The sequence below is a fragment of the Podarcis liolepis genome, assembly GCF_965112155.1.
Source record: "Podarcis liolepis genome assembly, chromosome: 8".
Taxonomy (NCBI): Eukaryota; Metazoa; Chordata; class Lepidosauria; order Squamata; family Lacertidae; genus Podarcis; species Podarcis liolepis.
The window spans coordinates 79,458,132-79,475,148 of record NC_139560.1 but is presented as its reverse complement, the minus strand read 5'-3'; the positions used below and the strand labels follow the sequence as shown (position 1 = coordinate 79,475,148).

Here is a 17,017-nt window from a genome sequence, read left to right as displayed (position 1 = left end):
GACTGTCCTACTTGACCCAGCTTTTGCTCACTAGACATAACTTATATGTAGCATCAGTTATAACTCATGCTCCTGAATATGCAAATTTCCTAGGCTACACATTAAAGAACAAAGAGCTCATCGTATTTTTCTGGACAGGTTCAGCATGCAAAGTATAATTGTTTTTAAACTTCACTGAAATATTGTATATAAAGCAGTAGCTGGATTCATTTAAATTATGTGCATTAATTGTTTTCAGTGTTAGTGTAGTTACCTAATCTAATGCCTTCTTAATTACAGTTTTGCAAATCTGTTTTTAAATGGGATCTGGGTTTCAAATCCCAATTTAGATTTCCTAAACAAATTAGACATTTTGAACTAATGCAGTAATTTGCATACCATTCCCCTCTTATTTTGAGCTTAAATTGATCCAGCACTTTTTGTAACCTGCAACAAATTACTATACTAATGAAGCTAAATGAAGTCATGATGTTGCAGATAAATGGGTTTCCAATAAATCTCACCTACATTTTCTCCTCAGAGAGATCGCATTGCGTGCCGTTCCTCTCCCTTTCCTATCTATGCTTCTCTAGATCTAAAATTGGGGTATGTTTTCCTTAAATTCTAGGGGCCAGACTAGTATTATTTTTTTTAATGCTTTCTCTTAAAATACAGAATAAAAAATTCCTTCCAGTAGCACCTTAAAGACCAACTAAGTTAGTTCTTGGTATGAGCTTTCGTGTGCATGCACACTTCTTCAGATACCAATTTCTTAAAATACCGAATTTACTTCTTCTTGTTGTTGTTCCTCTTGGCTTAGTCATGTATCTAAACCAGGAGGTTGGCAAAGTAAGCTTTGGTAGGAACACAACTACATATTCTATCTAGCCCCATGATTATAATGCTACCCATCTCCTGGATTTTCACCCCTCGTGCAAGGTACTGCTTCAGAAAGAGAGCTGGAGGCCGGGGTGATATCTGACTTGATCAGACATTTGTACTCTGAACCCTCCGAGCTACTTTCTCACGTGTTGAAGAAAACGTGTGGATTCTTCTCTCAGCAAACAAACAGGTTGGGGCTGGGGCATTTGGGCAAAGAGTCCACCAAGCCAGCTGCGGCTGCTTTTCATGAAAAACCAAAGAGAAAACATTGCAGAACAGAACACATGTAGTGTTTCATGGGAAGAAAAATGTACAATTAGACTGAAGCTGTGCATTTGGTATCAGAGTGGCCGATGGATTATCCTAACACATTTATGTGGTTTTCCTTTTAAAAGTAGGCATGGAAGCCTAAAAAATGTTCTGAAAGAAAAAGAGCTTTGAGGGCAGAAAAGCTCTTTCCCCTTTAGAATGTCCTATTTGACGCAGACGGTAGCAGAGTTTTACCGATTGGGAGCCGCCCAGAGTGGATGGGGAAACCCAGCCAGATGGGCGGGGTATAAATAATAAATTACTATTATTATATTATTATTATTTTACCAATATTAGGGATATTCCAGAATCTCCCATCTGTCCTTCCCTTGAAAGAACAGGCTGAGTGAGATCCTGAGTACAGTGGTACCTTGACTTACAGATGCTTCAGGTTCCAGACCCAGAAATAGTACCTCGGGTTAAGAACTTTACTTCAGGATGAGAACAGAAATTGCGTGGCGGCAGGAGGCCTCATTAGCTGAAGTGGTACCTCGGGTTAAGAACGGACCTCCAGAACAAATTAAGATCTTAACCCGAGGTACCACTGTATTGATAAAACATGGCGTGTTTGGTGACCATGAGACCAAGACTTGGTCTTTCTCTTTTGGCTGCAGTTGTATGCACACTTGAGAGTACACCCCATTGAACACAACAATGGAAGCATTCAAGTAATTAATGCATAGCACTGGGCTGCTACTGTGTTAAAAAGTAGTGTCTGATAAGGGTCAAAGGATCCAACGGGGTGGGGGGAATGGGGATTAGAAATTCCATGTAGGAAGGGCCAGTTCCTGTCCCCTAGTACCTGCCAGATGCCATGTGCAGGGTTTGAGCCACAAGAATACAGGGGTAACTCTCGCTCTGAAAAGGCATATCCAAAGGAAAAGGAGGATGTGGTGTGATTTATGAAGGAAGGACATCCAGGAAGAAGAAAAGCACATGGAATATGTCGAGTTTCTTCTTCTTCTGGTCCTCTTGCTTGGAAGGATTAAAGCCCTTCTTATTGATTATTTTGGCAGATTGCCATTTTGCTGTGATTATTTTGGCAGTGCCATTTTGCTTTCAGTCTCCAGTTAAGTTGCACAGAAACGAACAAACAGGAACGATGCCTCCCTTCGCGCTACCACATACCTATTTATAGAGATCCACTTCACACAAAAATGAACTGAATGGAGGTAACCTGTTTGGGGGCAGCATAGTTCATGTTTCCATGATTAAAACACAGTATATTAGATTTATTCACGGCAGATCTTTGTGTTGCTTCTTTTCTATCTTGCTTTAGAAACATGATTGCAGAGATCAAACCCTTATTATGGAATATTGTGGTGTCTGCTGTTAGCAATTAAGGAAGATTTTCTAGATTCTGCAAGCGACAACGCCAATTATTATTATGCCCTTTTCATAAGTGCTACAATGCTGACGGACTTATAATGAAAGATCTTTGGGACGCACTGATAAGCTTTCACAGTTTCAGCGACTTTATTTAATCAGAGTTGGGAGACAGAGAGAGTAAGCAGCATGTGAACAAATGTCTCAGTAATTTTCCAGAAAACCATGCCTCTATGTTTCTGATTGATACTTTTACAGAATTACCATACCCACTATAGGTAATGTTAATTAGAGCTGCTAGCCCAAATATAGGCTTGCTGTGATACAGTGAAAAAAATAACCGATCTTTTGCCTGCACTGTTTTATGTATTTATTTATTTATGCACGTATTAATATTTACCTGCTCTACTCCCAACACCTTCAGAGTTGTGTAAAACACGACATTGCCATAAAATGATAAAATACTAAGCACAAATAAAAGAATAAGCAAAAGCTGAGCAGGAAAAAGCCAAAGCCACAGTAGCAAAATATTAAAACTGTAAAAAAAAGGGGGAGGCATACAAGCAGTCTTCATTAACCCAGTTTGTACGATCGTATCTTGATTTAATAAGATATGAATGGGAATAAGATAAGATATGAATGGGAGTTGTGCTTTGCACACAGTCCCCATTTCCTTCAGCACACTTCAGTACTGCTGTTCCAGGTTCCAGTCACTCCTTTCCAGTCATTGTCGTCCCCCCAGATTTCCGTTCTACTCCACAACAAGCAATCGGCTTTCCATGGCTTCTCGCATGAGGCAGGATCTCTGACTATCTGCCATTCTGAGAGCAAGAGCACACTGCCGCCGTGTCTCCTTCCATGGCTACTGAGCACGTTCTGTCTTCGGTGGGATTGCTTGTTGGTGCCTCCCTCATGGGTGGGCAAGTGGTTCCATCTGGGCTGCATAATGGCTCTCACAGCCTGAACACCAGAAGTAGAGGGTATGATTCTGTGGTTAGCTAGTTGTTTCTTCTTTGCGTATTTGATGTGCACCTGTATTCCATACGATGAAATTTGGCTTCCTCTAGGCCAGCCTTTCTCAACCTGTGGGTCTCCAGATGTTGTTGGACTACAACTCCCATCACCCCTAGTTAGCAAGGCCAGAGCTCAGGGATGATGGGAGTTGCAGCCCAACAACATCTGGGGACCCACAGGTTGAGAACCGCTGCTCTAGGCAGAACCCTGATGTTAAGGTATATTGTCACATTTGAACCTTTTTGCATTTTGTTATGTCTGATTCTTGTTGGTTCCTCATCAGAGGTCAAGTGAATCTGCTGAAATCCCCTGGTGTTATATTTGCTGCTCCAAACATTCTGAACTGATGCTCCTGGTAACTTCACTTGTACTGAAACTAATTTCAATATGGCTCCTGCCTTAGGTTTTTGTTCTTTGCTGGTATTCCCCCAGAACAACTTCTTCCTGTCTACCATGCAACACATAGCAGGAATAAATCTTTTCACCTAGAGACTGTTGTGGTGACCAGCAGCAATTTTATTGTTATTATTTTGTGGTTGCCAGCCTCCTCTATACCCTGGATCCAGCAAATGTTAAAATCTAATCCAGGGTGTCCCAAATTTGGGTCTCCAGCTGTTTATGGACTACAATTCCAATCATCCCTGATCACTGATCCTGCTAGCTAGGAATGATGGGAATTGTAGTCCAAAAACAGATGGAGACCCAAGCTTGGGAAAGCCTGATCTAATCAAGCCAGGCTCGCTTCCTGATGAGGTAAGCAGTTGTTTGGGTGCTGGGCATTAAGAAAACAAAAGGAAGTCAAAAGCCAGAGTTTGGGGGCTGTGATGTAAAGTAGAAATAAAGCACCTTTTGGGGTGTTAGTGGTGCGAACCCCTCCAGCGTAGGTTCAGGTTCTATGCATGTGTGAATAAACCATATATCATAAAGACACTGCAGTCCCTGCTGTGCCTCATTTCTGAAATGAAATGCAAACCCTGGGTAAGTGCCTGGAACTGCTGGAATCTCGCACCACTCAAAGATTGGATGCAACGTTATGTTGCCTCTTACCCCATTCCAATCCGACACAAAAAGCAAAGCAAGGTGTAACAATTGCAGCTAGGATTGCAAGTAAGGCCACCACCTCACATTTCTAGTCTAGCCATTTCTGGCACACTGAGGCTGCCTGAGAGTGGCTAACATCATTTTCTCATAGAACAAGCAAGCCTGGTCTTCTTCCAATCTTAAACAATCACACTTTTGTCCCTGATCTTCCTGCATTTTGACAGTTTTGCCCATGGGCTTGGGGGGTCTGGAATCATCATGGAGTAGTAAACTATTGGTGTTTTCAGATGGCAGCTTCCTTGTTGGTGGGGAAAAGGAGAAGTTTTAACAAACTGTCTCATTACAGAGAGGCATCTTAGCGTTGGAAAAAGAAAGCCCCTCTATGAGGTTCCTTTTGTTTCTTTCCCAGTTCACCCTCTTTTTGGCAGGAGTAGTGCTGATAAGGCATGCCTTGGTCTATTTCACAGATGAAAATGTAAAGGTAAAGGGACCCCTGACCATTAGGTCCAGTTGCGGATGACTCTGGGGTTGCGGCGCTCTTCTCGCTCTATAGGCCAAGGGAGCTGGCATTTGTCCACAGACAGCTTCCGGGTCATGTGGGCAGCATGACTAAGCCACTTCTAGCGAACCAGAGCAGTGCACAGAAATGCCGTTTAACTTCCCACCGGAGCAGTACCTATTTATCTACTTGCACTTTGACATGCTTTGGAACTGCTAGGTTGGCAGGAACAGGGACCGAGCAACAGGAGCTCACCCTGTCATGGGGTTTCGAACCGCCAACCTTCTGATCGGCAAGCCCTAGGCTCTGTGGTTTAGACCACTGCGCCACCCGCGTCCCGAAAATAGGAGTAGTCGTGTGGATTTCTAACACTTTATTTTCCCATTAAAAATCCATGCCTAAGCTCTGCTGCACACCTTGTACGATACCGAGGGCTTTTCTCTGTCTTTATTTACACTTCAATAACAATTGCTACACCCCATTCTGAAACAGGACATGTTAGTAAATCATAACAGGATTTGCTTTTTTTAAAAGACAATGGCCCGAGGAATACTTTAATAATTATGAGAAGGTGGAAGGAAAATAATGCAGTGGCATTTTGCGTGTCACGATTTGTGCTAGAATCAAGGTGCATTGGTCCCTGTACTCACAAAAATTAACATTGAGTCTTGAAGGGGAGTTGATGGAAATCTAAATAATTCTACAGCATGTGTTTTTACACATCAGTATGTATTTAAAGTGTGTTTTATTGTTTTTAAGAACAAGTACAAACAAAATAAAAAACCATAGAAAACTGCTGATTTGCCAGGGATGGGTCCATAAAATAGGTGCTATCCCTGGTAAGAAGGATAGTTGGAGCATATGATGAAATGCTATTCACATTGTTGTTTGAAGCAGCAACTGCAGTTAAAAAGTTGGCTTGTTGTAGCTAAACTTGCCAGCAATGCAGTTTTTAGGATTAATCAACTCAGTCTTCAAGTGATTAACTGACGGGGGTCAATTTTAAATTTGCAGGCTACTACTTAAAGCAAGTTTGTGTATTTGGGAGTGTGTTTTGGTCATAGAGCAGCCCTTTTCAAATTGCTCACTAACCAAAAATAATAAACACTTGTGGGGAGTGTGGCGGCAGATTCCCCCATGAGCTTCCCATTCACTAACACTGGAATTGGCTCTTTTCCGAAGTTGGCTCTTTTCAAATTGCCATTTTAAAAAATTTATGTTTCTCATACTTAAAAAAAAAAATCCAGAAGCACAAAAATTGAAAAGTGATGCTCTGTAACAGTGGTATATGTTCCTGCCCTTTCACTGCAGTGGTTAAAATGGTTGCATGGAACTACAAAGACTTTCAAGGCCTCTTAAGTTTCTAAATGGGGAAAATGCTAGAGCAAGTGACCTTGGAGCTTACTCAAAGACAGGTAACTGAGCATTAATGGAGGCAGTAGGCTTGCGGGCTGCTCAACCACTTACATACCTGGCTGTAATTCATTCTCAGGCAGTTAGGATGAGTAAGTGCCTTGGCTGGTACTTATCACAGGCAGTAAAAGGTGAAAGTGAGAAGGTGAATGCAATTTGTTTACCACTTGCAGTGTGAAATTATTCCTTTGCTTGCATAGGCATCTGCCACGTTGGGGAAGCATTGCTAAGAAGAAATTGGACATTTCTTTTGAATAAGGTCATAATACTAGTCTTAACAGTGTTTTCTCCCCTCTTTTCCCTCATCTGTCATCTTTCTCTATGTTATCTTTTGTTCAGTATGTTTCTCAGTAGATCCTTTTATTTAGAGTTTCCTTGCAGGCAGTGGGAGAGATACTCACGAGCTGGAATCAGGCGTAGATATTGTTTTAAAATATCAAGTTGCTTTATAACTCTGCATGTGTGTAGGTCAGATCATGTCCTGGCTATATGTGTTATTTTAATCAGATCCTTGCCTCAAGTATGCTTTTGCATGTGGTTCACTCCCATCAGTACATGTCAGTCAATGTTTGGTTTAATTGCAAGAACGAATGCTGCTTTCTGTCTAAATAAAACTCTTGCCTGAAGATTGTTGGCTCTGCAGTATTGGAGCTGCATGGACGTGACACTTCTGTAACAGTGGCTAGGATATTGCTCCTTGTCTCCAGCTTTCTGATCTGCAAAGGTCATCCAAGCAAAGGTTGAGAGAGTGTGCCTGAAAGAGGTTGCCAAAGCCCAAGACCTCAAAATGTGGCACACATACTTTTGCATATTATGCATTCTGGATCTACTTGATGCATAATTGCATAACTATTACTCTAAGTTACAGTGTGCATATTAACTATTCATACTGCAGTACCAGCCGAGACAAGTGGGACTGTGCATCTGCTGCCTATCTCCGTGGGGTCTGGGCCTCCTTCACCTCTTCAATCCTTAGTGATGGTGGGCAATAATCAGCAGTTATGTCCTTTCCCGGTTTCTGCTCAGTGCAGCAGTACAGCAAGCACTGACACAATAGATAATTGTGCCTTGATGAGAAGGAAAATTATTCAGACTGAAATCCAAAGCCACAGCTCTGCAGAGCTACTTCCAGAGCCGGGCCATTCCTGGTGGCAGAAGATGGAGCAGGCAGATCAGGGCCAATCACCCAGGTCAGGTGTGACTGGCTATGAGAGCAACTCAAGGCCTTGTGGATCCCAGGCCAGATCCACTCCCTTCCTCCCTTGGCATGCCTCATTTGGGGGCAAGGATACCTGCCACCAGTGGACCTTCTGCCATCAGCAATGGGGAGCCCAGCAGAAAAAGACCTCCATGCAGTCCACCCCATCTGCCCCAAATGGGGAGTTTGAATTGCAGTCTAATCCGTTGATTGAACAAGTTAAAGTCTTTAAATATCTCGGCCTTATTTTTCAGTCAAGAGGGTAATGGGGATCACATTCTGTTCCATCCTGTGTTCCAAATGCTTCATTGTGCTTGGAGGCTAATCTCCCCTCTGTTGAATTACAGATTTGGTGTAGGACATTTAATTATTGCTGTCTGAGGGCTCTTCCTCGTTTCTGTTTGCCCTGTGTTTAATTCCGTTTGTCCCAAGATTTCTAGGCAATGAAAACCCAGTTGACATTTGTTCCAATTCAGTGGCAAGCAGCTGGTTTTCCTGGGGGAAGCAGTGGCACAAAAGAAAAAACCTCTCAGCTCTGTGCCTGGAAATCACAGGAGAAATGGGAGTTTGGATGAGCCCCAAATACTTCTCATTTACTTGGCAATAAGTAAGATTCAATCACCTGTACACTAGTCACAAAAGCAGTTCTAGCAAGTTAGGGGAAACAATACCCTAAACCTATTTCCCTGATGTGCTCATTTTATGTATGATGGGAATGTTTAATCTGGGAGAGTATTCAAAATGTGATCCACCAATTGCAGTTTAAAGAGCTACAGCCCAGCAAGAGGGAGAAAGTGTAGGATTGCAGCTGTGAAGGAAAGAGCTTCTATTTGCATTCTGGTCAGATTAGCACCCAGGTGCTGTTTGTTTGTTTGTTTGTCTTGTTTTGTTTTTACATAACTTGGTCCCAACTTTGAGCTTGTTAGTTGTGCTTCAAGCTTCAGCTTTGGACAGCTGTGTGAAGAAAAAATAATAATAATATTATGACATTATCACAAACGCCTACATAAGAACACTACACTGTTAATCTTAATTATTAATTGACTTTAGTACTTAGTGAAGCATATCCATGATGCACAGTGCTAATTAACATCAGTGGAGTATTAACCAGAAAATCTGCTTCAGTGGGGGTGGAGGGTGGAGTTCCAGATTAAACCTCTCTGCACCTAAGCTTTGCTCCCCTAGCTATTTCAAATAGCTTCCCCCTCCCTGTCCCTCTCCAATTTACAGATTGATAGGGAGACTTGAACAAAATAACTATCTCCTCTACATGTTTCCATAATTTTTGCATCTTCAAAATGGATAAACATGCCACAATTAGAGACTTTGGAAGAGGGTTCTCACCAGCAAATTATCTGGCTGATTTACAAATATCTAAGTACAGACACTCCTTTACCCTGGCCAGATTTAACGTTCTACCCTCTGCCCTGTTGTTAGGCAGATATGAGGGCAAACCATATGCGTCACGCGTTTGCCCATGCGGCTCATCGGAAGTGGAAACAAGTCTGCATGTACTGCGGCACTGTAGTTACTACGAGGATCTACGCCTGACTTTTATTGCCCCAGTTCTACAAAAGCATAAAAATGAACCAGAACTCCAACGTATGAGAGCCTTGATAGAAGATAAGGTTCCTGAAATTACGATCAATGTGGCCAAATTTTGTGTAGCCGCTATTAGGCGCAGGAAACAAGAGCTTTCCAATGTCAATATGCAGGCGAAGGCAAATACTTAATTTTATGTATGTTGTTTAATTTTAAATTGCTGTTATGGCCTAATCTGTATTGAAATTGTCCTTTGTTTTTTCTGGTGTTATGCTTCGCTGACTAGCTGTACGAGTTAATCTGGTCTGTGACCGTTTAATAAAATTTGATTTTTTTTGCATCTTCCTCTTTAACACAGGGGGAATGTAAACAATTGTCATGGACCCCTTGGTTCCATAAGGTTCAGGTATGAGATGGCAGCCCCAGATAGATGGAGTAGGAAGGAAGATGGAGAAGATGGTGGGGCAAATAGAAGGCAGGCACTTGGGGATCGAGGATGCAGGTCCTTCACTTGGAACTAGAAATTAAGAGAGGTGGAAGCCCTCTCCTGTGGAGCACAGAGACCCATTAGCTGGACAGGGGGCTCTGACCAACCAGAGGACGGAGAAGTTGCACAAGAGAAGTTGGAGGGGCAGGACATAGTCTTGTTTCTGCATGCTCAGCATTGCCTTCAGAGGTGGGATCAGCTGCACTCACCAAAAAGGAGCCCTTAGGTTTTCACGTGCAGCAAACTTGTAGGGTGAGAGAGTGTCATGAGTGAGCCCTCCCTGCCTCAACTTTAAAAGCTTGATGACGGGCGAGTCAACTTTGGGGGGCATCTTTGTAGCAGCTTCCACTTGGTTAGGTATCGCTTGCCTTGCTCGTAACGCTGAAACCTTGACTGGGGCTCCTACCTATAGTTCGAAGCGCTAGCACCGAAGATGCTTTCTGCATTCCCTGCTTTCAGCTTTGCTCCTTTTGGGGGACTTGGGCTGCCTTTCCTTCTGTGATAGGAACCTGACAGCCACCAACGTGTCCTCTGTAGAAGTTTGCCCTTTTAACACTGCCTTTAAGTGCAGCAGTATAGAGTGTTTTGTTGCTTCTTCTCAATAGTGGGCTTGTTTCATTTAGTGGATTCGTATCCTGCTTTCCCGCTTAAGTCATCAAAGTGGCTTATAGTATTTTTTAAAATGTTGTTAATCCGTTTTAAGCCATTCACTCACAACAAAACTATACCCGCCCAGCCAGAGGTGGGAAAGCTGCCTGGACTTGTACCCATGGAGTGGTACCCATCTCTCTCCCCTGAAGTCTGCACCGTAGTACAATTGGTGCTGTTTGTTTGGCAGTGGAGAGTCTTGAGTCTTGCTGTCTTCTTGAAAGTTTTCTCACATTGATAATGATGTCTGCATCAGTTTCCAGATATACACATGTTTTAAAAGACCACATTTTTCTGCCTAGTTCCATAGCAAGTGGGAATGATAGCATGTCTTGTAGATTGTCAACTCGCCAATTTCCTTGTAACTCCTGCAGATACCGAGTATTTATTGATACCTTTCTCCGGGCAATCTAGAAAGTGCTATAGCTGAATTATACAGTGTTGATACCTAATTAATGTGAGCAGTTAGAAACTGGTGTTCCAGTCATTGTTCTGGGCAATAATTCTGATGACAGCTGTCACCATACACCATAAAATCAATTCGTAAGTGCAGGTGGTGCCTCATGTCCCTGAAGGTGGCTTATTTTGTTCCCTCCAAGTGGTGGTGGGAGGAATTTCTCTTCCATTATCTGTCCAGCTGCTTTGATTGGCATTTCATCATCATCATCAAACCTTTTATTGGCATCACATACAAACATCCATAGCAAATCAATACAGACTTACCGCCTTCCCAGTGACACAAAACATTTGTCAAATGAAAGAGGCATGTTGGGATACGCTACTCTCGGCCATCCTAACGAAAGATCATTTGATTGGAATTTTATTCTTCCCATGTCAAGAGCTTTTATTTCCCATAGTTTCTTTGAAAGCAAATAAAGCGGTCTAATGTGCACATGTGCTCTCTCTTTTCTAACTGCTATCTAAAAACTATTGATACCTTAAAACTCTCATTGACTATCAGCCACTGATTTTGAATTTAATTTGAACATTAATGTTGCAGATAAGAAGACAAGGAGGAATACAGTTACTGGTGGACCTATTGGACCATCGAATGACAGAAGTCCACCGTAGTGCCTGTGGAGCGCTGAGGAATTTGGTGTATGGGAAAGCCAACGACGACAACAAAATTGCTTTGAAAAACTGTGGGGGTATTCCAGCACTAGTACGATTACTGCGCAAGACTACAGATTTGGAAATCAGAGAACTAGTCACAGGTTTGACTATCTTTTCATTTATTGTGTTGTATGCTAAGGATTAGCAGCGCGCTTCTGAATTTGCGTAGCTGAGGAAGACATTTCAATGAGGTTAAGCGGACCCAAGTTTCCTGGTGGATTGTGGCGAAGTTATTTTAAGAATGTACTTGTGAGAAATGACTAAGGGCAGTCTTGTGCTTGCAAACATGTATATCATATACATATATTCCTTAGGAAGCCAGGTTTCTTGTCAGGTATAATTTCAGTGGCAGATACAGGACAGGTACTGGGCAATGTGTGGAAAAGCAAGTGGTACAATGGTGCGTTGTTTTGGCCGCAATTTTTTCCCATGCTCCTGCTGTTTCTAATGAGTTACTGAATTGAAAACTATAGGCCGGCTGGGTGGGGCAGAATTAAACTCCCTCCAAACATGTAACGTGGTGGTTGGGTTTGTTTGTTTTTTAACATTCTATTTTAAGACTTTCAGGACCCTTTTTAAAACGATTTAAGCCTCTTTTAAGACCTCTGTCCCAAGGAAATAATCATGAGTTGCTCACATTTTTCCCTCACTGCAGGCTATGTGACTCATAGTTATGGATTCTAAATGCAAAATTTTAAACATACGTACATTGAATTCCATGTCTTAATCATCCGGCCTTTCATCTCTTACCTGTTGGGCAGAATTAATTAGATTCTTCTTGTCGTAAGGATGCTGTGCCTACATGGTGTTCAGGAGCTGGTTCCTAATGAGTGACAGAATTACAGGCAGACCCAGTAAAGTGAAAACTGGTAGTTCATTGTCATTGTACTGCTTCAGTGCTTGGTTGTGTTATCTGCCCCCTGCCTTCAGGGAGTAATATGCAAGCTTACTATGAACAAATATGGAGCAAGCTGCTAATCATCTTAATCAACTACATCCAACTTGCACAGTGGATATCTGCTGATTTGAGAGATGAGTTCCCTTTAGCCTTTTTCCTTTTTTAAAAAGGGGCATTTTTTATGTTCTTCCCTCTCAGTATATGCTGTATTCTTGAAACATACTGAACTAATGCAGAAAAAAATCCCAGCTAATAAGGTTTTAAACTAGTTGCTTTTAAATTGTATTATGCTTTCGTTGACATTCTTTCCGCAAATAGTTTATAGAGCTCAGGTTACCCATTTCATTTCCAGCCCACAAAACTTTGATTTTTCTATGAATTTACATGTCTGAGCAAGGTTATGGCAATTACACCATCATTAAAAGGTTTCTAATTAACATAAACAAGCATGAAGACTATTCGGCTCAGAATAATTAGTGCTGATAGAAAGCACATCTGAGACGTGGAGCATCAGGCCTCTCCTGACAAACCTGTAGCCAGGTGGCCTTTGTCCAGCGTTTCCCCTTGCTTAGATCAAAGAGTGAGGGGAGTGGCAAATTGAATAACCCAGGCAGAGGCTACCAGAGAAAATGGCAAAAGCAGCAATGGATGACTGAGACTTGTCACTCCTCTTAATGTCATGAATGAATGAATGAATTTTTATTTGCCTCAGCCATCAGCCACAGCAATAAAACAACAATACAGTGGTGCCCCACAAGACGAATGCCTCGCAAGACGGAAAACTCACTAGACGAAAGAGTTTTCCGTTTTGGAGGTGCTTTGCAAAACAAATTTCCTATGGGCTTGCTTCGCAAGATGACAATGTCTTGCGAGTTCCTGCGGGGTTTTTCTCCCCCCCCCCCTTTTCTAAGCCGCTAAGCCGCTTATCAGCTGATCCGATCAGCAGATAAGCTGCTAATAGCGCTAATCCGTCAATGGGCTTGCTTCGCAAGACGAAAAAACCGCTAGACGAAGAGAATCACAGAACGGATTCTTTTCGTCTTGCGAGGCACCACTGTACGATATGCAAAGAATAGAAATAAAAAGTCAATTGTGCAAAATACATTTTAGGGTTTTGAATGTTATGAGATTAAAGAAGCCAGTTTGAAATCCACTTTCTGTGAGCTTTCATCCACCTTGATTTACCGATAGTGAGAAATAGTTCCTGTTCATCTGGCTGCCAGCATTAAGGCCTGTAACAGTTTAATATTCTATTGACATCTGAGTTGTAAGAAAATGCCTTACGCCAAGACAGACTATTGGTCTTTCTAGCTCAGTGATCGGCTATCTCTCTCTAGGTCTCTGTCTTCCCGCCCCGACCTGGCCACAGTGATCCATGCGACAGTCACCTCCAGGCTTGACTACTGTAATTTGCTCTACGTGGGGCAGCCCTTGAAGCTGTCCCAGAAACGGTGTCCCAGCCGGTGCAGAATGCTGCAGCGAGGTTCCTCACGGGGTCTCTGCCATGGGAGCATATTCACCCAGTGCTTTTCCAGCTGCACTGGCTCCTGGTGGAGTACAGGGTCAGATTTAAGGTGCTGGTTTTGACCTTTAAAGCCCTTCACGGTCTAGGACCCTCGTGCCTACAGGACCGCCTCTCCCGATATGCCCCACGGAGAGCTACAAGGTCCATAAATAGCAACACCCTAGAGGTCCCGGGCCCTAAGGAAGTTAGATTAGTCTCATCCAGAGCCAGGGCTTTTTCAACTCTGGCTCCTGCCTGGTGGAACGCTGTCTCATGAGACCAGGGCCCTGCAGGATCTGATTTCTTTCCGCAGGGCCTGTAAGACAGAGTTGTTCCGCCTGGCCTTTGGCTTGGAGCCAATTTGATTCCCTCCCCCTCTTTTCTTTTTCCTTTCTCCTCCTGTGATGAGGCTGCATTTTAATATTTTAATGTTTCAATATTTTAATGTTGTATTTTAACCTTGCTTTTAAGTTGTATTCATTCAACTTGTTTTTATTATTGCTTGTTAGCCACCCTGAGCCCGGCCTTGGCTGGGGAGGGTGGGGTATAAATAAAAATAAAATTATTATTATTATTATTATTATTATTAGGATTAGGATTTACAGACTGGTTCTCTCCCAACCCTAGGTGGAGATGCCACAGACTGAACCTAGTATCTAGGTGCTATTTTGCTAAACTACAGCCCTTCTCTTGCTTTGTTGAAAATTTTAAACAGGATCCTCATTTTGCATTGAACAAGCGCAGAAGGACCAATGTCTGACTGCACCAACTGACATACTCCCAAGTGAGCCTGGGCGCAAATGGCCCTTCTTCCCCAACTGTGAAAGCCAACAATATACTTGGGTACACCCCATCGCACAATACTTCATCTGCTGACTTCTATTACTTGTGTCTTGGCTCGTAAACTGCTGAAGGGCATAAGCCTGACAAAGACTTCGTTGCTATTTACACTTGAGAATAGTTTGGTCCATGGTTTAGTTAGTCCGATAATAGGCTAGATCGGTATTTCCCAACCTTGGGATCCCCAGCTGTTTTCGGACTACAATTCCCATCATCCCTGACTAGCTAGGAATGATGGGAGTTGTAGTCCCAAAACAGCTGGAGACCTAAGGCTGGAAAACACTGGTAGAGACTGGCCATTTTTCAGCTCCCTGATCCTAGCATATCTGACATGTTTGGGAAGACCACCACCCATTAGCTTATAAGGAAAGGTTTGCACACAGATGTCATTGATGGAGGCAGCGGGAAGGGGTGGGGCGCCACACAAACGCAAATCCCACGTGTGCTTTATAGCCACACTTGTGGTTTGAGAGCCACTGGTTTAGGAAGCCTCAATAAAGAACAGCATGTTTAGGGAAACTTTTAATGTTTAATAGATTACTGTATTTTAATATTCTGTTGGGAGCAGCCCAAAGTGGCTGGGGAAACCCAGCCAGATGGGCGGGGTATAAATAATAAATTATTATTACCATTATTATTATTATTATTATTATTAGTGTTTATTCCATTTGTAGAATGGAACTCAAGAAAATGTAGTTTGCCTTTCCCTCACAACAACCTGAAGCTGAGAGACAGCAGTGGGCTAAAATATCACTCAGTGAGTCTCTTGGCTACTCATTTAGGTCTTTCCTAAATAGGTCAAGTATTTTGCAATCACTTGGTTAAGTTCTTGCAAAAGCTCAAACCTTGTTCAATCACTCACAAAAGACCTGGCAGGGTTCACTGGTTTATACCTGCTCTCCCAAGGGGAAAGAAAGCTTACCTTTGGCAGGTAAGCTTTATTCTTCCTGCAGGTGGACTGGTCCAAGCAGCCCTACTGGGAAAATTACACTATTTGTGTTCGTTTCTACTAGGGAAATTGCCTTCTGACACTTACCGGTAGCTTATGTTAATACCCTTACTTGATTTCTGACTCCATATCTACTCATTACATGCAGAGACATCTTACATTTGGAGCAGAGACTGGCTTCTTCTCTGTTCCAAACTTTTCCCTTCCAGGTTGCTGTTTCCCTTGCAGAGTTTTCCAAATGCAGCTTCGACAGGGAGCTGTAAATCTGATATAGGGGGTGAGGGAGGGCAGCAGTTTTGTGTGTAATTTGTTAGCATTTCTCAAAATAATAATAATAATAATAATAATAATAATAACAATAATAATAATAATAATAATAATAATTTTAAAATGTGTTATTTTGTTAGAGTAAAATGTGACTTACATTTTTGTTTTAACACCCAAGAAGATTGGAAGAAAACCCACACAGAGCAGTGACTCTCGCAGACGTTAAGCGGGTAACCTCCTCTGGGGAAAAGCAATTCCAGCATATTGCTGCATTGTCTGTGACTGAATCTTCAGTTGCTCCTGTTGCAGACATTCTGCAGAGCTGCCTGCCTCACAGGAGGCACACAGAATCTCACTGGGATTAATCAATGTTGTTGCTTTTTCCTACCAGCAAATCACAGTCCTGTGTCCAGCATCCAATCTGAAAGAGTCTGTTCTGCCCACGCTATCTTGCAGGCAGTTTCACTCTGTAACATATCGGAACCCACTAGGGGGGAAAGTGCTCAGAGCAAGCTTTAAAACTCCTTTGTGGAGAATAAAACCCAAACAGGGAAAGAAGGGAGGTCACCATATAATGGTTGGGCTGTCGAGGAAGAGCTCCTACTATTGTTGAGGAACATGATTTAGGGGTACAATGCTTTCTGCATCTGAAATTTAAAATTAAGAAGTCATTGTTTACAAGATGGTTGAAACTTTGTTTTTTTAAGAAAGGGGGAAATGACAGCACCTATCCTCTTCAAACAAGGCATGCTGATTGCTAATAATCATTGCCTGTGGGGGCATGGGGGGGGGAGGAGAGAACAAGCTCTGAGAAATCTAGAGTGACTTCAGTTTGTGAATCAAGTGGTTTTTCTTGCTGTTTCTCATTCCTCATTTTCTTCAGCTTCAACACTTCCCTTGCCACAAACTGGAATAAAATGCAAAGCATTTTAAATAGTATAGGATTTTGCATGGTGACATAGCATGTTGTATTTGCATTCCTATGCATAACTGACTAGCAGAAATCACAAGATGTAGCTGACTAGCACACAGTTAGGTAGAAGGCTAGGCTAGGAATATTCACCATTATTGTCTAGTTCTGTGTGTGCAATAGATAGATAGATAGATA

General features: G+C 42.4%; 1 protein-coding gene across 6 annotated transcripts in view; it reads left to right on the top strand.

Moving 5' to 3' along the window:
• Positions 1-17,017, top strand: part of CTNND2 (catenin delta 2) — a 220,212-nt gene that overhangs the window by 99,504 nt on the left and 103,691 nt on the right. For all 6 annotated transcript variants that reach the window (XM_083519176.1, XM_083519175.1, XM_083519172.1 and 3 more), the window contains one exon: positions 11,339-11,552. In XM_083519176.1, the coding sequence (XP_083375302.1) occupies positions 11,339-11,552 (214 nt within the window). The remainder of the gene's footprint in view (positions 1-11,338; positions 11,553-17,017) is intronic.